This window comes from Mastigoproctus giganteus, chromosome 13 (assembly GCF_048544385.1).
Source record: "Mastigoproctus giganteus isolate SK-2022 chromosome 13, ASM4854438v1, whole genome shotgun sequence".
Taxonomy (NCBI): domain Eukaryota; kingdom Metazoa; phylum Arthropoda; class Arachnida; order Uropygi; family Thelyphonidae; genus Mastigoproctus; species Mastigoproctus giganteus.
This window is the reverse complement of record NC_143587.1, coordinates 45,117,331-45,144,384: the sequence shown is the minus strand read 5'-3', so window position 1 is coordinate 45,144,384 and position 27,054 is coordinate 45,117,331. Positions and strand designations below refer to the sequence as shown.

Below are 27,054 nucleotides of genomic sequence, written 5' to 3'. Positions count from 1 at the left end.
TATGATGTAGTCACAAAGGAGCTGGAGGAAAAAAAAATAATTTTGATGTGATATACTTGGATTTCAAGAAAGCTTTTGATACTGTTGAACGTGGAAAAAATTGGAGCAGTATGGTGTTAAGGGCAAGTTGCTATAATGGATAAAAGGGTGGTTGAGTGGGAGACAACAAAGAATGGTAACCAATGGATGCTGCTCTTTGCGGAATAATATTATTAGTGGAGTCCCCCAGGCTTCGGTATTGGACCCAATGTTGTTTTGTATATTTATCGATGATATTGTTGAAGGTATATCAGGCTTAATATCCAAGTATGCAGATAATACAATGGTTAGCACAGTTGTTAATGACAGTAATGGCAGTGTGCTACTGCAACAGGATCTAGAAAATTTGGGCAAATGGGTTGAGATGTGGCAACTGAAGTTTAACATTGACAAATGAAAAGTACTGCATATGGGTAGAAAAACAACCCCAGAGAAATGTACCAACTGAAAAAGACCTGGGAGTAAATGTCCAGTCAATTATGAAGTTTTCTAATGTTCCGCACGTTTTTCTGTTGTAACGGGTGCTTGCCTAACAACGTTCTCTGTGAATCACTTGGCTTCCGACAAAGCTGCACGCTAATATGTGTATCCAGAAGACCTGGGTTTCATATGATAGTCCAGTAGTTGGATTAGGACAAAATCTTGCACCCTCAAGACCCACTCAAATTTATATAAGAGTAAGCTCGCAGCATCAAGATCGCGTTGTGATTATACTTTGGGCTCCTTTCTATATGATTGGGCTCCAAAGCACCGCATTAACTATGGTTCTTTTACAAAACTTATTCAGTGAATTATGTGTATCAGAGAATTGTCACAAGGCAAAATGATCAACAAAAACAAGATTTATTAAACATATAAGTCATACACATGAATACAATGGAACTGGTCAAAGCTTCGCATTAATTGGTATATGGTTGCTTGGTAAAATAACTGAATAGCAAGCGTACTCTTGCTGCTAATAGTATTACAATTTTGGAGTATTCTTCATGTGGCTCTTCCACTATTTCTATCGCGAGAATTCACAATCACTGGTGGCAGTCATGCCATACGATTGTTCTACCATTAGAATAGAGGTATATATGTCAACTTAACAATTACAATGAGTATTATAACAACTAATTTGACAGGTCGCGTTAACTGTTGAATTCTAACTATGACAAGTAGATATACAATTGTCAGAATTTTTTTTTTTTTTTTATGAGAAGAGAGGTCAGTGGGTGTGAATTAATTAAAGCCAGTGGGAAAGTATGATTAACTTCGAATAGTTGGGTTTGAGTTGTTTTAGAAAAGGCTAGTCACTTACCGACAAAATGTCTTTCTTTATCGGCACTTCTTAATCCTGCTCTTTTATCCATAATTACGACTCTGGGCTAACTTCCTGGATTTTCTTTATCTGCTTCTCTTCAACTCTCTCTTCACTACTTTCGGCTCTAGAAAAACTCTACAAGAACTGGAAAACCTCTTGGATATCTTCAACTGCTCTCTAAGTTTCTCGGATCTTACTCTCACTCTTCCAACTCCGAATCCTCTGAAATCAACATCAAGACTGGCAAAAGGCTCTTGTTTCCTTTCCCCTTTTTAAATAAATACCTCTGCATTCCCTATCTGAATTTCCCACGACGTGTTCTGATCTCACGGGTCAATAATGTGGGGAAAATAATTATACCTGGGGACTGTTAACTTGTGGGATTTGACACTACTAAAAATGATATATTAAATAGATAAAGGAAATCTCATGTTTGTGTAGAACAGTTTCTTTTGTTTTGCAATCGCGGTCATTGAACATAAATCGATACACTTTTATGAACGGAATTTTGGAATGACAGTCAGTGTGTTTATTAGATTCGATTGCGTAAGAAATTATGTCTCATGTTCTGATTTCTCACCATTTTCTCTCAAAAGTCGCGATCTGCTCTTGCGTTCCTGGGCCAATTAAGCCTACGCGGACTGCCCGTTGCCGTCGGGAGAGGGGTCTGACGTCATCTAATTGATCTGGGCACTTCCGGAGGTGTATTGTTTCACCGGCCGCAACCCCTGGGGCGGCGACTGGCTGCACGTGCGAAATCGAAAGTTAAACGGAGTTCATTCCGTCCGATTAGGCGTCCGTCCGTTGTATAGGCCGTGGAAAAAGTATGAGGCACTATAAGGAATAAATGCTTCTTAAAAAACAGGCGAAAGGGATAAAAAAATGATAGCATTTTTTAACACTTTAACACTAAACAGTGCAGCCAGGTTGCCAGAGCAGGTCATGGGATCTTGTCAATGATATACAAGAATTTTGCAAGCAGGGATAAGGAGGTGATTATTCCCTTGTATAAGGCAATGGTCAGGCCTGGAGACCTCAATTTAGGAAGGATGTAGCAAGCACAGAGAAGGGCAACAAGATTGGTGAGGGGAACGAAGGGGTTCTCTCTCTTACCAACAAAGGCTCTAGTTCTGCAAATTGCAGTTTCTGGAGAGTAGGCATTTGCGAGGGGGTGATCTGATTGAGGTGTATAAGGCCTTGAATGGGTTGAGCAGGCTTAATTCTGATGGGATTAAAATCTTTCTTTTGTTCAGATTATGAGCCTGAGAGAGCATAAATGCAAATTGAGAAAGACAGTTATAGAATAAATGTGCAGAAATTTGCCTTAGGCAGCGGGTAGTTAATTACTGGAACAGACTTCCATCTATTGTTATAGAAATTGATAGCTTAACTAAATTCAAAGAGGAACTCGATAAACGTTTAGAGAGAATGGATGTGTGAAATGTTTTTTTTTTTTTTTTTGGCTGATGCTACATAAGTTTGCTTTCTTGTAACACATACCTCTATTGCACACCAAGAAGTCGAGCTGGTCAACTACTTTCTGTGTATCCATAGCCAGTGGGCAGATCAAGGGTATTCCACATTCGGACAATAGGCTGTGGTCAATCTTCTACTGTAAGCACCCTGTTAGAGCTTTATGAGAGAGTGTTTTCCTGTACCCCAATAAAGGGTGATCTGTTGTTTCGCTGAAGTGAATATCTGAATCGTCTGCAAACTTAGACATTAAGCCTGATATACCTTCAATTTCATTAATAAATACAGAAAACAACAATGGAACCAACACTGAACACTGGGGACTCCACTAATAACATTAGTCCACGAAGAGCATTGTCCATCGATTACCACTCTATCTTCTCCCACTCAACCATCCCTTTGTCCATTCTAGCAACTTGCCCTTAATGTCACACTGCTCTAATTTGTACAGTAGTCTTTCATGTGCAACAGTATCAAAAGTTTTCATAAGATCCAAGTATATGATATCAAAATAATTTTTTGCATCCAATCAGATTGGTCAGACAAGACTTCCTCTTAACAAATCCATGCTGAGTCTGAATCATAACTGGCCTTTTCTAGATGATCCTGCAATGCTTCTTTAACCAGTGCCTCCATTAATTTCCCTGGAACAGAAGCTAAACTAACAGGTCTGTAATTACTTGTGTCACCCTTTGATCATCCTTTGTGAATTGGGGTCACATTTGCACATTGCCAGTCCGTGGATACCTCCCTTGAGTCCAAGGAAACTGTCATAATTATGGCTAAGGGTTTGCTTACTTCCTTTGCTGCCTCCTTCAATATAACTGGATAGATCCGATCCACCCAATTGCCTTTCTTATGTTTATCTTCAACAATTTCTGCTCCCTTTGGCTTTCATTTCTTAAGAAATCATTTAGCTCATTGCCAGGGTTCAATACACCTCTGGCATTCTCCTCCCAGAATAACTCCTCATTTGCAAATGTAGATGCAAAATACTGATTGTTTGTTAGCTACCTAAGCAGGATCATCAAGAGTTGAACCCTCGACATGAAATGAACCAATCTGGTTAATCCCCTTCCTTCTAGAGTTACATAAGTTACTCTTTGCACCTTTTGCCAAAGATTTCTCGTAAAATGGCTTTGCCTGCCTAATCTCCCTTTTGACTTGATTGCAGACCAGCATATATCTACCATAGGCTTCTGTATCACCTAAATTAAAACTCACAACATTCACGATCATCTATTTATATAGCACAAAAACAGTATATGCACATTATTTATAACTTCAAACTTATTCAGTATCTCAGAACGTACACAGTTCTTGAATGGTGAAGTGCTGTGCATTCGACCATGTACCGATGAAGCGGTCGCCTGGCTGATCCCTTAAAAGTTCCGTTCTGGACGGCAAATAGATGTATGCTGCTATGCAGTATGTACTCAGATTTATGGATGCATGCAGGCTTGAATCGCCTTCTGAAACGACGCCATTTGGCAAAAATTAATTTTCACTTCGCCCTCTTCTGTCCTCCTGATGCGACATCTAGGGGCGCCATTTCTTCAGTTAGCCTCAGGTGTCGAAACAGCTTGACACTGAACTGATATGATCTGTCAGTCAGTGGCGCCCCTCTGATACCAGCGCCCTTGGCACAATGCCAAGGCGTTCCTACGCCACTGCTTTTGAAAACTACTGGTAATGCAGATCCTTGGCGAGTCGTTTATCGTATCGTTATGAACAAGCTGCCCAGGGAAGAGATGTTAAATGCAACCCTGACTCCCGACGGCAATCAAACACACTCATGGGCTGAATCCATTAAAATATTCTGAATGCCCTACTTCGGACGGATTGGAAAGATAGAATATTCATGACAGGATGGAGGGTTTTTTTTTTTTTTTTTGTGAGATCATCTGTTAAATAGACCAATACACTTGTGTGCAAAACTTAAGGACCAACACTATTTCTAAAGGTTACAACCACAAATCTTTACTTAGGTACTCCTTACTAATGAGAGTAGATTCAGCCTCAGCAGCGATTCTGGACGTCAGCTAATCTGGCGAGAGGTTGGCGCAAACATTCATGAAATCCAAGACCGTACTGTAACTGGTGCATTGGCACCTCTAGCAATCCCATGTGTTGTTACGAGGTGCCATTGGGCCCGTGTTCGTGTTTATGGATGATAACGCCACATCCCATCGCATTGTAACTGTTGATATGCTTTTGGAAAGTGAAGAAATTGTTCGTATGGATTTGTCTGTCCGTTCCCTCGATCTAAATTCCATTGAACACATACGGGACGATCTTGGGAAATGTCTAGCTGCACGTCCACACCCACCAGAAAATGTTCACGAGCTGAAGATGGCGCTGACAGAGGCATGGACAATGTTACCGCAAGAAATTATCAACAAAATGCACAGGCGGTGCAAAGCCTGCATCGACATTAGGGGTGGCCATATCTCCTACTGAGGACCACTTCTTCTCTTTGTTCCATCTTTGGCAGTGATGCATCTGTATCATGGCAGAGAGTGCCATGTTGTCCTTTTTGAATAAAGTCCTTCTGTACTGTTTTGTTTCTGTTGTTGTGTCGGTGTTATTTCATTCATGATCTCTGTACCTCACGAGGTTCCTTTGGTATGCTTTTCCCATATCCAGGCTACTCCTATGAGAAGCTAAAAGTGAAAACCTGACTGGTCCTTAAATTTTGCACACCACTGTATTGTGAAATGCATAAATAAAATGTTTGTAGTATTGTAGATTATTCTGCGGCATTGCCCAAGAAATACTGGTTTAAAAAACACTGGTTTAAAGTGAAATCTTTCATACATGTTTGTTAAAGTTTTTCACACGCTGAAATTAGCAGAAAGAAATTTCTTCTATATTGTACTTATATTAAGGCGAATATTGGGCGAATATTCATATATGCGAGATGTTTTGAGAAATCAAAGTTCTAATTGGAGTCTGAAAGCTGCAAGCGCAGAGTAGTAGAAACTCGTGCCAGTTTTAAGTTTACTTCTGCAAGTTCGTCCGTAATTGAATTGTTTTTGTTGTGATATTATATTTTCATCTATTCTTTAAAGTGTGTAATGCGGGAATTACAGAAGTTGTATGGACCCCCGAAATTTCTGAAAAGGCAACGCGTGTTTCGTTTAACAGGAGTACGCTGCAAATTTTACTTCTTTTACGAACGTATTTTTTGAATTGCTTAATCTTGTTTGTTTCTAAGTTCAGCATTTTGTTTTTATTACCAGGAGAGGTGAATTTTAAACAGTCCTAACTGATGTATACTTAATTAGGACAACCATCGGTCTCAGGCGAGGGTAGCATGTGTTTTTCTCCTGGAAACTGGGTTTTCCAGGAGAAAAACACATGCTACAGAACAATTGCATGTGTTCTGCGTTCGAAAATTAAGTTACGAAAACGAAAATTACTTTTCATTGAAAATACACGTACACGCTCTCAGTGGACAAGGGTTAAAGTCCCTGACTATTAAATACAGTCAATCTGCTAGCCCACACTACTAGGTCTATTTCCCTCAACATGACTTGAGACCTCCATCCTGCAGTGGATTGACAGTGGCTGTAGATGTATTATTTATTTTATTTATATACCTGTGTACGTTTATATATATATATATATACACACACACACACACATATATATATATGCAGAACCTCAAGGAAATCATAAAATATAATTAAAATTAAACCGTAAAAAAGGGAAAAATTATAAAATATAATTAAAATTAAACCATAAAAAAGGGAAAAAATCTCCCAAGAAAGAAGAAATTACTTAATGGATTTTTGGAGTGAATGTTGGAGGAAGCCTCATTACTTAGTGTTGGTGCCAATAATGAATTTTTTCTTTGCACAGTGCTAGACTTCTGTTTCTCTTTATAAATTTCCCTGTAACATTCATTCAGTTGATCCTAGTCTGCAAACAAACACCAATATACTTCAGGATTGATCCCTTAAGTAATTGGCATCTCATCAATTAAAGTGAAAACTCATTCTGGTTTCTTTGTCTTACAAGTCTGGCGAGTAAGTTGGGCTCCTTTCCAACTATAGTACACGATGTCTATGTGGGACTACATCAAAAACTAATAGTAAATTACTATTAATAAGCTACTTAATTTCTATTTTATTATATTAATTTCTATTTTATATTTTATTTTAATACCTAACTTATGTGTCCATTTCAACATCTTTCGGCCCTAGTTATACAGGCAGATGACAACAGAAACTGATGGCTCTGCCAGCCATGGGTTATGTATTTTGTAGGTTTAGCCCTTGACAAAGTCCCTTGCAAAGTATCTTTTCCCATGGTTGGCTAATTATGTATATTTTTTATTGAATTTAATATTTAGGTTTAACCATTGTTGCCTAGGGTCCAGTTTGTTCTTGGATTGCTTCGGGTATTTTAAACTACAGGATGGCTTCTACATTTTTACAATTTAACATTATTTCATTCCTGCATATATTTAACGACGGATGTAATGTTCTATCTCAGATGGCATTAATCTGATTGGCTCACATCTGGTGAGTATGGGCTTGGCAAACCCAGGATCCTAAGCTGGATATCATCATTCTTCTCTTTCTTGGTGATCCCTTTCTGCTTCTCTCTCTCTCTCTCTCTCTCTCTCTCTCTCTCTCTCTCTCTCAGGGTAACTTGGGATTTTTTTTTTTTTGGCTGGAGCGGCATAAGCCTCAGGCTTCCTTGCAACTTATGGCTAATAATAATAATATAATCTTATAATATCCCAGTTCTATGCTTTAGTAATTATAATATCCCAGTTCTACGCTTTAGTAATTTGATTATATATATATATATATATATATAATCATATAAATTAGAATAAGGTTTAAAATTAGAATAAGGTTTAAAATAAAGGTTTAAAATGATGTGTGCTGTACTCTTCTTTTACTTTTATTTTTATTAAGTAATACTTCTTTTTCAACATTATTTAAATATAATTATATATATATATATATATATGCAGCTGTACTACTATAATAATATTATAGTAGTACAGCTGCATATATATTAATTTTAAAGAACTGCATATCATTTCCTAATCTGAATTTTATTGCTGTTTTTCATTCAATATTTGTTACTAAAAGAATATTACAAATTTAAACAGATACACCAACCATTTAAAACTGATTTAATGTAAAATAAAATAAAATAAAATGATACAAAAGACTGTAAAATAATGTTTACAAAAATTTACAAAAAACTAGTTTACAACAAAAATAAAATAAGTAAATAAGTTAAAATGCATTAAAATATAAATTTAAAAGCGATAAAAACACTATTGAAGCTTTCGGAGGTGTCTGCCTCCTTCCTCACCAATAATGAAACTTAAGCGACACATCCTTAAATACCAGGTTCAATATTTGTTCAATAATATTTACAAAAAAATTTTGTAAATATTATTTTACAGTCTTTTGTATAATTTTATTTTATTTTACTATTAAATCAGTTTTAAACGGTTGGTGTATCTGTTTAAATTTGTGGTATGAATAATCCCAACCTTAGAGGCCTTATTGCAGATAAAAGTATATTCATCATAAATGATATTGGAAACTATGGCAGTTTGTAGGGTGTATCTTGTGAATATTTGTGTATTTTTAATCTTTCAGCATCTTTATGGGAGAAAAAGAAATTGCTATTCAATAGCAGTTCGGGCACTGCAAAAAAGCCTTCTTCATGTTCAGGAAAGCAGACAAATTAGGAAGCAAGAAAGACGTCAAGTAAGATACATAGAGTTAACCATGTTATTTTATTTAACTCCTAAATATACACAAAACTTTACTTGACTAATTTTTGAAGAGATCTATTTTTTATAAGGAATTATTAAGTGAAACATGCTAATAGATGAGGCACTACCCTTTTTTGTTACTGTTTTTGTATTCTGCTTTATACTGTTATTCTTTATTTTGTTTTGTTTTGATGTAGTGTAGCAAGCACATTTATCACTGGATGATTGCCATTGCAAATTCAGAAGTTAATTACTCTTTATTTTATGTTTAATCAGTGCAACTTCTGTATACCACACATGGTTATACTGCAGTTTCAGATATATTGTGTGTGATCATATCCCCCCCCCCTCCCTTTAATGGAAGCCAACTCTAACTTACAGAGTGAAAGCAGCTACTGTAGTGGTTTTCAACCGGGGTGCTGCGGCACACTAGGGTGCCACAACAACATTCTTGGGGTGCCGTGTAATTTCAGTTTAAGTTACTTAAAGTTATTATAATTAATATTTTTTGAAAATATTTTTATAAAAAGGTGTACGATATCCATTGTACCGTATCCTTTTAACTTTGTGGTGATCTGTAATTGATCTTATTTAGTACCTCTATATAAATAATAAAATTTTTATATAGGTATATATTAAAAGGTCGAAAACCGCTGTGTTAGGTGTTTCTTTTGGCCCAGGGGTGCCGTGAAAAAATTACTGGGACACTACGGCGCCGTGAACCGAAAATGTTCGGGAACCTCTGAGCTACTGCATTGGTTTCCAAAGTGTGAACCACCTGAGCTGTTTGTATTGTTTTTGACTAATATATTCCTTCAAAGAGACTATTAAATTTTTATAAACAATGTTAGTTATCTGAGAGTAATTGCTGTAGATAATCACTTTCTTCCATCTCATCTCAGTTAGAGGTGAAATGGAAAAAACACAAATAAAACCTGAATTAAACATGTGACACTCTCAAAACTAAATATTTTCCTCTGAGAGGGGAACCAACTATCATATTTGTTAGTTGAAGTTTATTCAGATATAAATTTTTGTAAACAACAGCATGTGACATTCTTTTCAAGGATGAAATAATGTTTAGGATGGCAAAAACCACTGAAGGCATAATATAGTGTGCATGAAGTTGATACACAATTTGTGTATTTTTATAAGTTGCTGCTACTGATCACAGTTAGTTGTTAGTAGTGGCAAATAATGCAAGAAAGCAAGCTTATATAGCATCATCCAAAAAACTACACACTTCACTGATCTATACCCTCCAGAATTTTTCTAGATCTTCCTTGAATTTATTCAAACCATCCACTTTCGTAACAACAGATGGAACAGCCTGTTTCGACAATCAACCACCTGGTGGCTGAAGGCGAACTTCCACACGTCTATCCTGCAACCATTTTGGGTTGCAGGATACTCCACTTAAATCTATGTCCCCCTCTTGTGTAGTCTTATCAAGAAGAAGAAGAGTGCGATTAACATTTGGCTTACTCAATCTATTCAGAGGCTTAAACATCTCAATCAGATTACCTTGCAGGTGCCTAGTTTCCAAATGCTGCAGTTTGTGGAGAACTGAAGCCTAGAAAGGCTTCAGTTCTCCACAAACTGACGAAGCATTTCCTTCGTCAACCTGGTTGCCCTTCTCTGCACTGGTTCCAGCAGATCTGCATCCTTCCTAAAGTGAGGTCTCCAGACCTGTATACAATACTCAAAATGTGGCCTAACCATGGCCATACACAAAGGGATAACCACCTTATCCCTGCTAGCAAAGTTTCTGTATATCACTGACTGAAATTCTCTGAGCAGTGCAGACATGCTGCCCTGGCAGCATTCTGCATTGCTCAGAGAATTTTGTATTTGACTGCACAATTACCCCCAGGTCTTTTTCATTTGCCACTACCCTGACTGTAGTACCACACAGTTGATAAGTTACTCTGGGATTACTGCTACCCATCTATCCTGCAACAATTTCCTTGGTTGCATCCATATGCAACCAAGGTACTGCATATAGATGCAGTAACTTGCATTTGTCAATATTGCACTTCAACTGCCATTTCTTAGCCCATCAACCTGACTTTTCTGGAGATCATGTTGTAGTAGCTCACCCTTATTACTGTTGTTAACCACTCTGTCAACCTTTGTATCATCTGCAAACTTAGACATTAAGCCTGATATACCTTCAACTATATGATTAATAAATATTGAAAACAATTATGGGCCTAGTACTGAACCCTGGAGGACTTCACTAATAACATTAGTCTGCAAGGAGCAGTGCCCACTGATAATCATTCTGTGTTCTACTTAACCATCCCTTTATCCATAGCAGTAACCTGCCATTAATGCCATATTGTTCCAGTTTATACAGCAATATAATTGTACTGCAGCATTATAAAATTCACTTGTTTGTTTATAACCCAAAGTATTACATCCTTGTGGGGGTGGTGCTTCCGTAGCCAGGTGGGCAGGAGCAGCAGTGCGTAGCACACGCTTCTTGATTAGACCGGGGTTCGAGCCTGTGACCACTAAATACGGAGGATGCTGAAAGGTTAGAGAATGACCTCCGCACATCCCCGGAGCAATATGGCCTGCCTTAGTTGCTAATGCTCCTAAAAACCAAACAACAACAACAACCTTGTAGGGGGAGGGGTCACATTGAATCCTGTATTGGATGCTCAGACTGAATTGGTTTTTATTTAATGTGAGGGTCCACAGCTTGCTCATTACCAGTGACCATTGGTGAACTTTCACCAATGGTCACTGGTAAAATGGTTCTCCAAAGTTTTGGAGAACCATTTTTTTATGTTTTGTTTTTTATTTAGTAAGTGTTGGTGTTTGCTTATGGGGTGGTCTAGGTAGGATTTCCTAACATTATTTCATTGGGTAGCAGTTGCATCATCTTTTTCTGATCTCATGTCACTATGCTTCTGTGGATGAGTACTGGTTATTGCTTTTTAATTTTGGTTTTTAATTTTGTAGTTCTTATAGTATTTTAATTTTTTTTATTTTAATTGTTCGGTTGCAAGTAGGATTCTGCTAAAGAATCATGCTGCTCAGTTAAAGACCTTTGCCTCAATTGACAGTAGGAGGGAGGGAGGTGTCATAGCCATGTTCTTCAGTGGTAGTATTCTTACCCTAAAATGTCATACATTGAGCCAGTCTCAGAAATTTGAAGCTCTGAACATCTGGTACAATATCGCTAGGGGTTTACTTGACATAATCACTTTGTATATTTCTGAAGTCCCAGATCAGAGTATTATCCAGGAAACAGCACACTGGATAATGAATAACATGCACACCTCTGCTGAGCATCTTATTGTTGGTGGCTTCAATCTGTCACCCCACCTCTCACAATTACAGGAAATGCTAATCCAGGTGGTTCACCCATTAAAGGTCACAATAATTAACAACAAAGATGTAAGAGGGCAGCACTGCCCCAGTCTTCTGATGAAGCCAATCTCACTAGTCATAATTCCCTGGATAGCCTCCAGAACTGTAATCCTAATCTGGTAGACACTGGATGAAATGCTGGCTTAACTCTGTAGTTGCATCTAAAACTATGCAAATCACTGAAAGAAAAAGTATGGTGGTCTCCTTTTCTCATGAGTAACTGATGGACACTAACTCTATAGCTTACAACTGGAAGCAGCTACTGTACTGGTTTTCAAATTGTGGACCCCTGAACAATTGCAATTGCATTGTCTTCAGCAATATATTCCCTCAATTACACATTAAATTTTTATAAACAGTGGTAATTATCTAAGAGTAATTACTGTAGATATCAACTTCACCCTGTCTCACTTCAATTAGAGATGCAATAAAAAACAAATACTTCAACCTCGGACAGGACCTCCACTACAAGGCTATCCATGATCTATTTGCAAGGGTGGCTCTGCATACCCCAGAGCCATAGCTAATTTCAGTGGGATTGAGGCCTGTGCAATTAAAAATCAACTTCAGCAGACTCTTCAAAAAGGAAAACAACTGTACACAAACAAGTCAAATCAGCTCTTCCCATTTCATTAGCACAAAATGGCTTGATCTGATTAGAAGGTTCTTGAACTAGAAACACGTGACATCAATGTCACTTGTGTCATGACTTTCATTCGTCATCAGATGCCTTAGGAGATGTCTTAGTCTCCAGGCAGCAATTGATTAAAGCCATTAATATACTACCTCCCACTGCCACTTCCAGATCTGATGGGGTGCCACAATTTATAATCAGATGCCTGAATCCATTCATCTTAGAACCTCTACTGAATGTCTTGAATACAGTCCTCTGCCAGAACTTCTTCCCTCAACAATGGAAGGTGTACAGTGTAAAACCTGTACCAAAGTTCCATCTCCATCGCAAGTCACTCACTACTACAGCCCATTTCATGTGCCTCAAGCCTGCTAAAGATTCTTTAGAAAACCTTACTACCTATTCTCACTAGACAGGCCTCATTAAATCCACTATGCAATACAAAATTGTTCCACTGTGACTAACCTCCTCTCAATTAAGGCTACAATTATTAATGCATTCCAAGACATTGCCAAAGTAGCTGTCACCCCCTTGATCTCAAACCTGCTTTTTACTTTGACGTATCAGCATTGCTCCTACTATGTCATAGGCAATTTCACATTTCCAGGAACATGCTTTTATCCTTGAATTCTTTACTCTACAAATACACTCCTTCTAAAATGGAGAAATCAAACTTTACCTGCCATGTAAACACAGGTGTTCCACAAGATGGAGTATTCTGTTTGTTCCTCTGGTACATGGGAGATGAGATAATTTAATACGCAGATGATATAAAGATAATTATGTATATTAGTTTTACTGATAATATTAAAGCAGCCAGTCTATCTGACAAACTAAATGATGTTTCAGCATATTTACACCAATATTGGCTATTTCTCAACCCAACAAAATCAACCCAAATGACCTCCCCCCCCCCAGCCAGCAACATCCCTGATTCCATTGTTATGCATTGACACTTGGATTTTTAATGTTTTCACTACTGCCAATTTCAGAGTTGTTTTTGAGCCCAAGCTGAGCTTTCATCATCTTGATGCTCTTTACCTTAAAATGCTAAACTTAGATGGCAAGCTATGCAGCACCTCTATATCAGAGATGTTAGTGTTATGAGGAATTATACCACAACAGTTGCTGAGTTATCTACTCAGCAGTTCTATATGAACAGAAATATGGGTTTGGCAGTCCCCACTACACTCAAACTATTGTACACTTAAAAAGTACTGGCTGCTCAAGTGAGTAGCTCATGAACGTAATGTTGCCTCCTATCAGAAGTACTACAGCCCTGGTGCATTCCTTAAATATCCCAAGACTTCATAGCTTAATCACTGAGAGAAGACTCACTGCCTCAGTAAATGTGTTCATAGGACATATTTCAGCTCCTCAGCTATGAGATAGTGTTCACTTGAAAATCCATTCTGTAACATTTTGAGTAACTCCTTTCCCAGTGACCAATAGAAACAGGCTGCACATGGCTGATAGATTCTCACTAGACAAATGCTGAAGGTCACACAGTTACTTTGTGGACCTTTATAAATTTATTATCAATAAGAAGTATCACTGGAAAATCTTAGACCACAGCACTGTTTTTATGTTCTAAAAGAGTCAGCTCCCTCACATTTCCTCTGTGTTTACATGTAATCAATTACTCAAGTGATGTCTTGATATTGTTAATTTACAAACTAAAGATTTTTGCTCTACAAATTTAGTCAAATTCTAAACATTATAACTAAATGATCCCTATGAACTGGCTAACTCTTAAGAATCTATTGAAGAGCCTGCTTAAATAAAATCAGTATATTTCTGTGTATTTCTATACGAATTTCACTAATTTGGATGGACTCATTGACTAAGATACAGTGATAACTGAGAGTGGATAGTAGTTATTTGAGTCAGTCTGTCATTATTGTTTAAATTTTTGTAACTATATGCTAACTCTGATAACAACTAATGGGGAGGATTCTGGATATCTCTGTCTGCTTCCTCCTTGCCAGTTATTTATTGTCATTCCCATGGCATCTAAAATGGACACTTCCTGTTGTGGATACTTCAGGCTTGAGACCAGCCATTAGTATTAGAAATACATGTTAAATGACCTCTCCAAAACATATACTCTAATACAAATATAAAAAATATGAAAGGATATCTTTTAACGTGATATTTTTGTATTTTCAACTTCCTCCGACTGAACACTTTCAAGGTTAATTGACATACATGCGTGTTTTTATAGGTCAGCAGAATTTGTAATGGAGGCAGGTGAAGGTCAAGGTTATCACAATAATACTAATTAGACTCGTGATGACAGTGGATTACATTTGTAGCAGAAAGTGTGGGAATACAGCTGTAATAACTTTCTTTAAAAAAATAAAAATAAAATAATAACATTCTGCCAACAGACTGCATAGGTAATTTTGACCATTAGTCTAGGAGAATTTTCCACATTCACAAATATACTTTGATAAAATCACTATGTAATGCTTGACATGTAAAGGAGTGCATTAGATATGATCACCCAAGCCCTGAAACATAGTATCCCCAAAACCAGTTATGCACCTGGGCCTCCAGATACCAATGCTTGGTTCTGCCTTGATATTACTTGTATAACTGCTTTAGCAACAGTGGTGTCCAGCTCTTTGATTGAGGGATGATGACAGTTTTCCTGCACTGATACATACCTCTTTCACAAGGCAGTGAGAAATTGCAGTCGTTGATAGCTACATAGGAAGATTTTATCAAGATTTGTATGCAGGTTTTCTCTGTAGAATACTGGTCTAAATTTTTCTGTGCATTACATTGATTGCATGTTAATTTTTAAAAAATGAAACATCTTGCTCTTTGTGGTGGGGAAGGTATGTACCCTATTACATTAAAAGAATTCTATATGAGCAAAAATGACAGATGTGGATTAAAGCTAGTAAGTGATCTAATTATCCATAATGAAAATGAAAGCTCTAAAACAGGGGTGGGCAACATCCGGCTCGCGACGATGTTGAATCCGGCCCCCTCGGTAAATGCATAAATATAGAAAATCCATACCTGACTACACTCGCCGTAAACGTTCGGCTTAATTCGGTTCAATCGGGAATTGCGGCCAGTACAACAGTAACCAAGTGATTCTACGCAGCGTCAAAGAGTTATTTCCTAATTATTATTGTAGCATCGATCGAATGAAGTTCCTTTGGGTTTGACTTCTTATTGAAAAAAATAATATTGGTGCGAGATATTTTATGTTTTATGCCTTTTCTAATTATTACAATTTTTAATTTAATATAATTTATAGCCCATAAAATGAGCCAATTAAAAAAAAAAGAAAAATTGATGCCGAATGCCGCATTTTCAATGATAATTGGACATTCAGATATTTTTTTAAAAATACATTAATAATTTGGTAATTCAAGTAATATAACATTTTTTAGGTTCTGATTTTTTTTATTAAATCGTTCAATCTATTCCGGCCTGCATCATGATGCAGAAATTTCATTCGGCCCGCATCATGATACGAAAATTCGGCCCGCTGACGAAAAAAGTTGCCCACCCCTGCTCTAAAAGCAATTTATATTCATTTTTAATAAATGAATATAAGCTGTTATTTATTAAAAGTTAATTTATATTATATACTGAAATTTAATTGAAACACATGTACAGTGATAATCAGTTAAAAAACTCTGCGCCAGCAACCAGTTACAGAAAAATTAATTTCATTTTTTGAATTATTGAAACTCGTTACACTGACCCCTGCAAAATGGACACCTCTGTATAGAAGACACTTTCTTCAGACCAGTAGTGTCCACTTTAGAGAGGTGTAATATATATATATATATATATATATATATATATATATATATATACACATTCATAGTTTCTATTATTGATGGCCTAGAATTATTCTGTAATTCACTTTTATTCTCCTTCCCCATGTTGTCTCTCCACTTATATAGGCTCTCTTTAGCTTTTTAGACCTCATAGTCCCCTTTCTTGAAATTAAAACCCCATGCCCTTACTTTAAGCTCTCACTTGTGGTGAGAGCTTAAAAGTAAGAGCAGGTTGAGTTGCTTTCTGAATTTCTCCAATTAATAAGGATAATCCCTCTTTTTTTTTTTTTTTTTTTTTTTTTTTTTTTTATTATGGACTTGATACAATCATTGCAATGTGGAAGTCACTTAAAATATTTTCACAGATATTGCTACTTTTCACAGAATATAGCATTATATTTCAGTACTACAGCATTATATTTCAGCTTCTTAGTCACAAGAAATCAATGGCTAACCTAATGTTATGGTAAACACATTGTGATCAGGAAATTACAGACTATTGGCTTCTTAAGAAGCTTCTAGCTGTGTTACTTGTTAAGTTAGAAATGATTCTTCCTTGATTAATGTTTTATTTTGCTATTTTTAATAAATCTTTAAAATAAATCTTAATCGAATAGATTTAGTCAATTCATTCAGTGTGCTTACCATTTCCTATGGGTAGCTTTTGTTATGTATTTATTAATGTAATAAACCTCTTTCAGCCTTGCTTATTTCGTCCTTATCAGTAGTAATTATGGTACCTCTTAGATGTAGGCTGAATGTTCTCTCTGAAAGTGTTGATTCACTGCAAGCCATCTAGATTTAGATAGTCTGAGCTCCTGACACACAATGAATAGTAATTGCATTGGTCAACAACTCCTGTGGCACTGGAGCAAGTGCACCATTGCACCCCAGTAAATATGGTCTTGACTGGGGGAGCTCAGTGAAAGCATGTATTGTTGTCCATTAAAAGAAAGGCTCAGCCTTCCTTTTAATGGACAACATTGTTCTTGCAAAAGGGGAACATAAGGATCAAGGATCTCATATCAATATCTTACAGCTGTAAAAGTTTCTCTTGTGAACGTGGAGGCGCCTCTGTAGCCAGGTGGGAAGGAGCAGCAGTGCGTAGCACATGCTTCTTGATTAGACCGGGGTTCGAGCCCATCACCACCAAATACGGAGGATGCGGAAAGATCAGGGAATGACCACCGCATATCCCGGAGCAATATGGCCTTAGTTGCTAATGCTCCTAAAATCCAAATAACAAACCCTAACAAACTTGTGAACATGGAGATCTGCATGGCCGTTTGACAGTGACTCTAGTCCATGCAATTAAACTACCACAATGTTAGCAACATTTAATACTTTTAACATGTCTCTTTCTACAGTCTTAGCAAGATTTATCTGGTTCTCTATTCTCTTCAGATCAATTTCAAAAATTCAAGACTATGAATATTTTGACTTTCCAGTAAGATCACCATGGCTCATTGATCCTGTGTCCAGTTCATGTACTGTTGGCACCATTTAGATGGGCTGTTTTGGAAACGTATATATTTGTATACTGTACAGTTAGTACAGACCAGCGGTTCCCAATCTTTTTTGACTTGCAAACCCCTTTCAATGTAATATTTTTTATCGTGAACCACTAAGCCTATATTCTCTGAAATCGTATAACATTTCTGAATTTTTATTATAAAATATTTTGCAGTACTACGTTTTATAAGTGACAATGCATAATAATAAAAATTATTATTAAGTATTATTTATACTTTGTAAAGCAGTTATTAATAAGTCGAAACTAGATTTTGAACAGGATAAGAGTAGAAAACTTGCTTTTAGTCCAAATGGTAGCTGAGCATTCTGGTCTCTTGCCAAAGCTGTCGGCCACAATTTTTGTCCATCTCTGTTCCCACCTCTGTCTGACAAAACCAGATGGTTCTGTTGCCACATTAGCCAAAGATAAAGCTGACTTGCTAGCATCCTGTTTTTCTTCCAACTCATGTATTGATGATCTTGGTAAATCACTTCAAACCATTCCCAGCACACTCTATTCAATGCCTCCTGTGAGCTTCCGTCAAAAGGATGTCAGAAGGATTTTGATGAATCTGATGCTAAGAAAACTCCAGGTCCTGATGGTATTTCTTCACTTGTTCTCTGAACCTGTGCTCCTGAGCTTACTCCTGTTTTGTGTTGTCTTTTTTCACTTTCTTATTCCAAAGGTGTTTTTTCTTCTGCTTGGAAATTTGCTCATATCCAGCCAGTTCCTAAAAAGGGTGACAAATCCCTTCCATCCAATTATCCTATTGCAATTACTTCTAATCTTTCTAAAGTAATGGAGAAATCAATTAACCGCCAACTCTTAAAACTGTCTGGAAATCTTTCGTGTGATCAATGATCGCCAGTATGGATTCCGTCAGTGTCATTCCACTGGTGATATTCTGGCTTATGTTACCCATCTATAGACAAATTCAAGGGAAAAGTTTGGTGAAACTCAAGCCATTTCTCTTGACATTTCAAAGGCTTCTGGTCATGTTTGGCATAAAGGTCTTCTAAAGAAGCTTCCATACTATGATTTGCTAGCTGTTCTTTATAACAGGGTATCCAGTTTTCTCTGTAACCGCTCCCTGCAGGTGATGGTAGACTGCTCTCTGTCTTCTAACTTGTCCACTAATGCTGGTGTTCCCCAAGGTTCAGTTCTTTATCCCACTCTTTTCCTCTTGTATATTAATGACTTTTTTCAATGACCGGAAATCCTATCCATAGTTTTGTTGATGATAGCACATTGCATTCCACCTTCCAGTTTGAGAAACCTTGCCCTGCTCAAACAGCTTCAACTTCTCAAGTATCCACTGCCAAATCCTTAAATGCTGATCTCCAGATAATTCTCCATTGGAGAATATATCTGGAGATTGAAATTAAGTCAAAAATAACTTAATTTCAATCCTTCTAAAACTCGGTCCTTGTCTTGCAAAAAAGGATTCTTCTGCTCTTATGCTTATCTTCGATGACGCTCCGATTTCTAGGCAAGATCTTGGGGATTACCCTGATTTCTGATCTCTTTCTTGGCATAAAGCACATTACAAATATTGCTTCCTCTGCATCTAATAAACTGGGGTTTCTCTTTAGCTCTCGGCATTCCTTTTATTCCAACCAGTTGTTGACTCTGTAGAAATCCCAAATTCATCCTACCATGGAATTTTGTTCCCACATCTGGGGGTGGTGCCCCCAAAACCTCTCTCAGGCTTCTAGATTCCATTCAAAAGAGGGCAGTTAGGCTAATCGATGTCTCATCTCTAACAGAGTCTCTCCACTTTGTCTCATAGACTTTGTTTCTATTGCATGCCTTTTCTATAGATACTTGCATGGCACTGTTCTTCTGAATTGGCTTCTATAATTCCTGCTTCTCTCTCTCTCTCTCTCTCTCTCTCTCTTTCAAAGCAGTCCGAACACATGCCGCAACCAGTCATCGTCATTTTGCTGTCCAAGTTCAAACTCACGGAATCAACTTTTCTTCTTTCTCATTTATTCATTCAACTTCTGTTTTCTGGTACAATCTTCCTTTATACATATTTCCTGAAAATTGCAATCTACAGAAGTTCAAGTTTAATGTCAACAAGTGTTTTCTTTCAACTTTTCAACACATTCACAATACTAAGTACTATAGGTTTTAAAAAAAGTACCTATACATAGTGATGTTGAGAATGAAAAAAAAATTTAGTATGGAAAACACATTTATTTAACATGATATACTGTAAGATAGTAAACTAATTATAAGGAATTATGGGAGATGTGGTTTCTTTCTTTGGCAATTTTTACTTTTTATTTAACTTTATTGTTTATTATTAGTTATATTTTGTAGTTTACAATAATATACCTATGTAAACTAAGCAGACTCCATTACAGAATTTTTATTGCGAACCACCGGTTGGGCACTGCTGGTATAGACTATTCTTGGATACAATCCCTCATGTAGATTCAGCAGGCTCTGAAACAGGTTACTGTGATGTATTTTATGATACTTTTCTGCATTTCAGGCCAGATAATGATTGTCTTTGTGTGAAAGTGACATGAGGATGTCCTCTTTGGACATGTCTTTGGGGGGGGGGGGGGAGAGAGAGAGAGAGAGAGAGAGAGAGAGAGAGAGAGAGAGAGAGAGAGAGAGAGAGAGAGAGAGAGAGACAGAGAGAGAGAGAGAGAGAATGCACATTTTGGAATTGATTTCACAGTCTGTTTATAACTGCTGTTCAGATTTTTTACATGGCCACTTTGGCTTGACTTTGTCCTATTGCACTACATCTCAATCCAGCTGTCTTTGTGGACAGTTGTCTTGAAATTGATAGCGCAAACAGCAAATGCAGAATACAGAGGTTCTGAAAATGGATTTTGTGTAATTACTCAATATTTGTATGTTGTGAGAGGATGTGTGTGTAATTTGAGGTCAAACAGAAATTTTGTATTTGTATTAGTAATGGCAAGTGATGCAAAAAAGCATACATATATACAGCATCAGCAAAAAAAAAAAAAAAAAATAAATCCAACAACACCAACAGATGGAAGTTTGTTCCAAAAAAAAATAACCACCTGCTAGCTGAAGGCAACTTTTCCACATTATTCTACAACCATCTGCTAGCTGAAGGCAAACTTTTGCACATCTATTTTACAATCACCTCCTTAATCTGAATATATGCCCCCTCATTTGCATAGTCTGAACAAAAGGATGAATCTCATTCACCTCTGAGTTTGTGCAATCCATTGAAAGCCATTTATTTATTTTGAATGCATTTCTAGTCAGGATCTTTGGATTTGACTTGCTAATAGCACCCAGCCTTGAGACTGACTAACCACGATACTGAGGAGGAAATCCACAACTACCGACAGCTGCTTGAAACCTGCACATCCCACCCAGTGCATGGGAACAAGATTAGCTCCTACGAAGAAAGCATTAAGTTTTGCAAATTACAGTGTCTGGAGACTAGGTACCTGTGGGGTGATCTAATTGAGGTGTTTAAGGCCTTGAATGGATTAAGCAGGCTCAATTCTGATAGGATTCTTCCTCTTGCTCAGATTACAAACTTTGAGGGGCCATAGATTCAAACTGAGGAAAGACAGTTGTAGAATAGATGTGCAGAAATTTGCCTTTAGCCAGTGGGAACAAACTTTCATCTGTTGCTGAAACAAACTTCCATCTGTTGTTGTGGAAGTTGATAGCTTCTATAAATTCAAGGCAGAAATAGACAGACATTTTTACATTTGGAACGAATGGATCAGTGAAATGGAAAGGTTTTTTTTTTTTTTTTTGGCTGATGCTGTATAAGCTTGCTTTCTTGCATCACATGCCTCTATTAATGCTAATACTAACATGGCTACCAGGGCCCCATTGAAAGCCATTAACGCCTCGATCAGATCACTTGCAAGGTTATCTGATTGAGGTATCTATTTGTTTCCCTCAACAATTGATTGAGAGTACCCATTTGTTTCCCCTCGACAATCTCATTGCCTCCCCCTTTACCTGTTCCAGCTGATCTATATCCTTCTTAAAATAAGGCCTCCAAATCTGAATACAGTAATCAAAGTATTGCCTAACTATTTCTTTGTACATGGGATCCTGCTAGCAGTATTCTGTATATGATTGACAAAACCCTCATGAGTTGCCCTGGCTTGGCAGCCTGTCTGCACCACTAGTGCCACACATTTGGTACAGTAATCTGAGATTACTGCTGCTCATGTACAATACCTTGCATTTCTCAATGTTAAACTTCAGCTGTAATTTCTCAGCCCATCTGTCCAATTTTTCTAGATTTTTTTTTTGGCGAGGTGGTTAATGACAATCTAACATTCCTAGATTACTGTCATATCATCTGCACACTTAGACATTATGCCTGATATACCTTCATCAATATTATTAGTAAATATAAAAAACAATAATGGGCTCAGCATCAAATCCTTGTGGGACTCCAGTAATAACATTAGTCCATGAAGAGCAGTGTCCTTGTTAACCATACACCTCCGTAGCCAGGTGGGAAGGAGCAGCAGCAGTGCGTAGCACACGCTTCTTGATTAGACCGGGGTTCGAGCCCGTCACCACCAAATAGAGGATGCGGAAAGGTCAGGGAATGACCACCGCATATCCCGGAGCAATATGGCCTTAGTTGCTAATGCGCCTAAAAAAAACCAAATACCTTGTTAACCACTCTGGTTAACAATGGACACTGTCTTCTCACACTTAACCATTCCTTTATCCATAGCAGTAACTTGCTCTTAATGCCACACTGCTCCAATTTGTACAGTAGTATTTTATGTACAAGTGTCAAAAGCTTTCCTGAAATCCAAGTACAACAGATTCTAGATTTTCTGGAATAGATGGTAAAAAAAAATCCTATATAATTAATTTCCTGGTTAATCCAAAAATATCGAAAAATGTTCAGAAACCTATGAAAAAAATATGGCGATAGATAAAAAACAAATCACATGCCCAGTACGATGCTTCCCTTTATTTTTTACGATGTCGTGTATGGTTTGGTCACCAACATTATAATGGTTCATTAAAAAATTAACAGATGCACCATTTTCAAACTTTTGAATAATTTCAAGTTTTTTGTTCAATTTAAAGCACAACCTTTTTGCATTTATCCATAATTTTTGCGATTTCTGAACAAAAAATATATATATATTTAGTATAAAACAATTTTTGGCATCTCTGACATAAATAATGAAACCAAATTTGTTTTTTTGCAGTGTGACGGAACACAACAATCCACGCAACACACTAAAAAAAACTAAATTTTTTTTTTTTTTTTTTTTTTTTTTTGAGTGGTGGGTGTGAAGACAGTTGGGGTTGTGTGGGATAATAGGTACGTTAATCTCCCAATCATGACTTATAATGCCACTCCTTGTCGCTTATTTATGACTTGCAAAACATCTGTTTATATCTATTCTATTTATTACTTGAATTTTATGATTTCTGGTTGATTTTTTTTAAAAAAAACTTTGGCTAAGGTAAAGATAGCTTGCACGAGAAGCATGCAAAAGTTCAATGAAATTTACCAGTAAAAGTACTTTGCCGTAACGGCATTTGTATTGTTGCTTGCTCGTTAAACAGACGGTGGGTGTTATCGGGCTGGAGTAGAAATTGAATCCCATGGGAGCTGGAAACCCTCCCAAAGTGGAGTCGGGGGTAACATGAGCTTTTTTCTTTAGAATCACTAATTGAATCATGAACAGAGTTATATTGGAAGTTCTGGTGTTGAAAAAAATGTTCGTAACGTAGTTTCACTGGTAAACTTTTTCGAAGTTTGCTGTGCTTCTCGTGTGGGCTTCCTTTGTTTTTTTTTTCCTTAATAAACAATTTATCCACTAGCCCACCAGTGATTCTAAAGAAAAAAAGGTCCCATGGGATTCAATTTCTACTCCTGACCGAGAACATCCACCATCTGTTTACCGAGCGAGCAACAATACAAATGCTGTTACAGCAAAGTACTTTTACCAGTAAATTTCATTGAACTTTTGCATGCTTTTCGTGCAGGCTTCTTTACCTTCGCCAAAATTTTTTATTTGGAGTCTTGAAGTGTCCCAGTTAATCTGATCCTGGTGAATTGAGAGTCTGCTGTAAATATGATATCAAAATTATTTTTTGCATCCAGTTCCTTTGTCACTTCATCATAGTATCCATTCAAATTGGTCAGACAAGATTGCCCTTTAACAAATCCATGCTCTTATTGAAGTATAACTGCATTCCTGTCTAGAGATGATTCTTCAATACTTCTTTATATATTGGCTCCATTATTTTTCTTGGAACAAAAGTTAAGCTAACAGGCCCGTAATTACTCATGTCACCCTTCGATCCCCTTTGTGAATTGGGAATACATTTGCACATCTTCAGTCTCAGTCTGCAGGGTCCTGCCCTAAATACAAATATGCTCTCATAATTACAACTGGATAGATCCTCTCTACCCCAGGTGCCTTTTTTTTATGTTTAACTTCAATAGTTTCTCTTCCACTTTCCTTTTTTCAGTTATCACAAAATCATTTAGCTTCCTGTTGGAGTTTGATAAACTTCTGGCATTCACTTCTCTAAAGAATTTCTCATGCGTGAATGTAGATAGAAAATACTTATTCAGTTTGTCAGCAACCTGAGCAGGATCACCATCAACAGTTGAACCGTCGATATCAAGTGGACCAATGTGTTTCATCCCCTTCCTTGTGTTTGGATACATACAAACCAGTCATAGACATCAATGGAATTTTACTATAAATGAAACCATGTTTCTTTGGAGATGCTCTCTAGCTGTGATTTCACTTTTTCAATTCTTTAACCACATGTGGATTATCTTTCTAGTTACTGTCCTTCAGAAATTCCTGCAGGTAATGATCACCAGCATTCAGATACAGCAAGTATGATGTCCAAGACCATTCAATTCCATATTAATTGTCATTTAGGAAAATTTGTGGTATGATTCCAGCTGATGAAATTGTGGACTACACTGCATTTTTCAGGATGCAAAGACATCTCTATGACTGCATGGGGCTTTCACTGCTCCACACATGCCTATTCTGTTTATTGATGTAGCCACTAAGTTGGAAGTGTGCTTTGCCAGTGAACCATATGTGATAAATAACTTGACATTGCATTATTTTGTTGCAGTTTCATTTATTGCATTGTATTGTTTTCCAGATATTGATGGAATGATTCACAATAGGTGAATTGCATTTGTGAATGTTGGTTTAAACCCAGCTCTTGTTACGCACAGTTTCAGATTTCCTTGGGCTGCAAATAATTGTTTTCTGTACACAAGAAATATTTTGCTTGTGTATAGGACTTTTTTCTGCCAACACACTTCTTATTACAGAACTTAACATAGAACTAAACTATTCAAATTATTTACTAACCTTAATTTTTGGTATTTGTGGACCTTTTCTGTAACCAAATCTTACTTTAAATTAACACTGCACTTTTAATAAAACTGCCAGTTTGATAAAAAAAACTTTTTGTAGTAAAAAACATGCTTCTCAATAGTGTATTCCATTTTGCTTACAGTATTTTCCCATTAGGGTTCATCCATCACTAACTGATAAGAAAACTGTTTTATGACTTCAAACTCCAGTACCAGCCTGTACATCAATTCAGATTAGCAGGTTTATTTTTTCCTGCTTGATTCCAACCACATTCAGAAGTTTATAGTTCATATGTCAATAGATTTTATATTTGAAATTATAATTTTCTTTGTAATAATTTTTTTCTTTTTTTTGTGTGTGTGTGTTTGCATAATTGGACAGCTGTGGAGAGAGAGAATTTATGCAGGCTGTGAGGAAGTGAATACCAGCGGTGATGTTCTAATAGGAAATATGATGAAGGTAAATATAATTTTGATTTTAAGAATGAAATGAATACTTAATTTTTCTTTATTTGCTATTATATATTATCATGTTTCTTCCAGGACATCCAGGCTGCATTGGCTTGCAATTAGATTAATATACATTGCTAATAATATAATGAGTGGAAACAATTTTAGGAGGTTATTTAGAGTATTAGTAGCATGCAGTAACTGCTTTTTTTTAAAGGTGTGGAAATAATTTCCATAAATATTTGAATTTAAATTTGGCTTGGCTGCATCAATAGTTGTATTGTATTTAGCAAGTTAGGATATGCAGATGCCCAAATAGAAGCTTATAGTGCTGTACATTGCAGACATTTATGTATTTACCCCTCCCCATTCAATAACTGTATAAATTCATTCAATAACTGTAATGCACAAATATCATATTCAGTTTTGTAGGTTTTTTCTGTAATCTTTTGGCGACTCCGTAGCCAGGTGGGAAGGAGCAGCAGTGCATAGCACACGCTTCTTGATTACACTGGGGTTCGAGCCCGTCACCACCAAATATGGAGGATGCGGAAAGGTCAGGGAACGACCACCGCATATCCCGGAGCAATATGGCCTTAGTTGCCAATGCTCCTAAAAACCAAACAACACACACTCTGTAATCTTTTGAATTTTACTTTTGACATATTTTTTTCCCTAGTTGGGTATATACTGAAAACATTTTGTGTATGGTGTATTTTTAAGAACTTTAGATAAAACATATTTCAATTGATTTTTTTAACTCTGTTTACAGCCACAAATACAGGTGGCATTAAGGCAACAATTTGTACTTCAGTCACTCTTCTTGTTAATTACCAGTTCTTTATCGGATAATTGAAGATCTGACTTTCCTTGAAAGGTACTATGAGTTAAAATTGCAAGGAAGTTGAACAGATGTTTTATATCATTGTTTGGCATTGAACAGTAGGAAAAAGCTTTATATCGTTGCTATGACCCATTTCTTGTGGATTGCTTATTGTTGTTTATTGCACCATATATTTATTAGTATCAGATGAAATTCACATTGAATTATTTCTAAAACCTAAAATTTATGTTAAATATTGCTGTGCTATTCTTTTCTTCTGGAACAAATAATTATACACCAAAAAACAGCAGTGCTAGAGCCGACAAAACATAAATTTTGTGTAACAAGTATTTTACCTTATACACTTTCATGTTAACTGGTTTCCCATTGTATTTGGCAAAAGGTAAAGGAGGAGAGCTGGAGTTTTTGGTCCAGATGTAGTTTTAGTAACTTCAGAATTATTATAAGTAATTGGCCTTTGCATGTTATCATACCTTGATCACAGGTGTGGGTGAATTTT

At 36.8% G+C, this 27,054-nt stretch overlaps 1 protein-coding gene across 1 annotated transcript in view; it reads left to right on the top strand.

Moving 5' to 3' along the window:
• Positions 1–5,775: 5,775 nt before the first annotated feature.
• Positions 5,776–27,054, top strand: part of mRpL20 (mitochondrial ribosomal protein L20) — a 34,465-nt gene continuing 13,186 nt past the window's right edge. Inside the window, exons 1-3 of the mRNA XM_090387660.1 lie at positions 5,776–5,967; positions 8,452–8,562; positions 25,644–25,721. Coding sequence (XP_090243786.1) covers positions 5,896–5,967; positions 8,452–8,562; positions 25,644–25,721 — 261 coding nt within the window. The 5' untranslated portion in view covers positions 5,776–5,895. The remainder of the gene's footprint in view (positions 5,968–8,451; positions 8,563–25,643; positions 25,722–27,054) is intronic.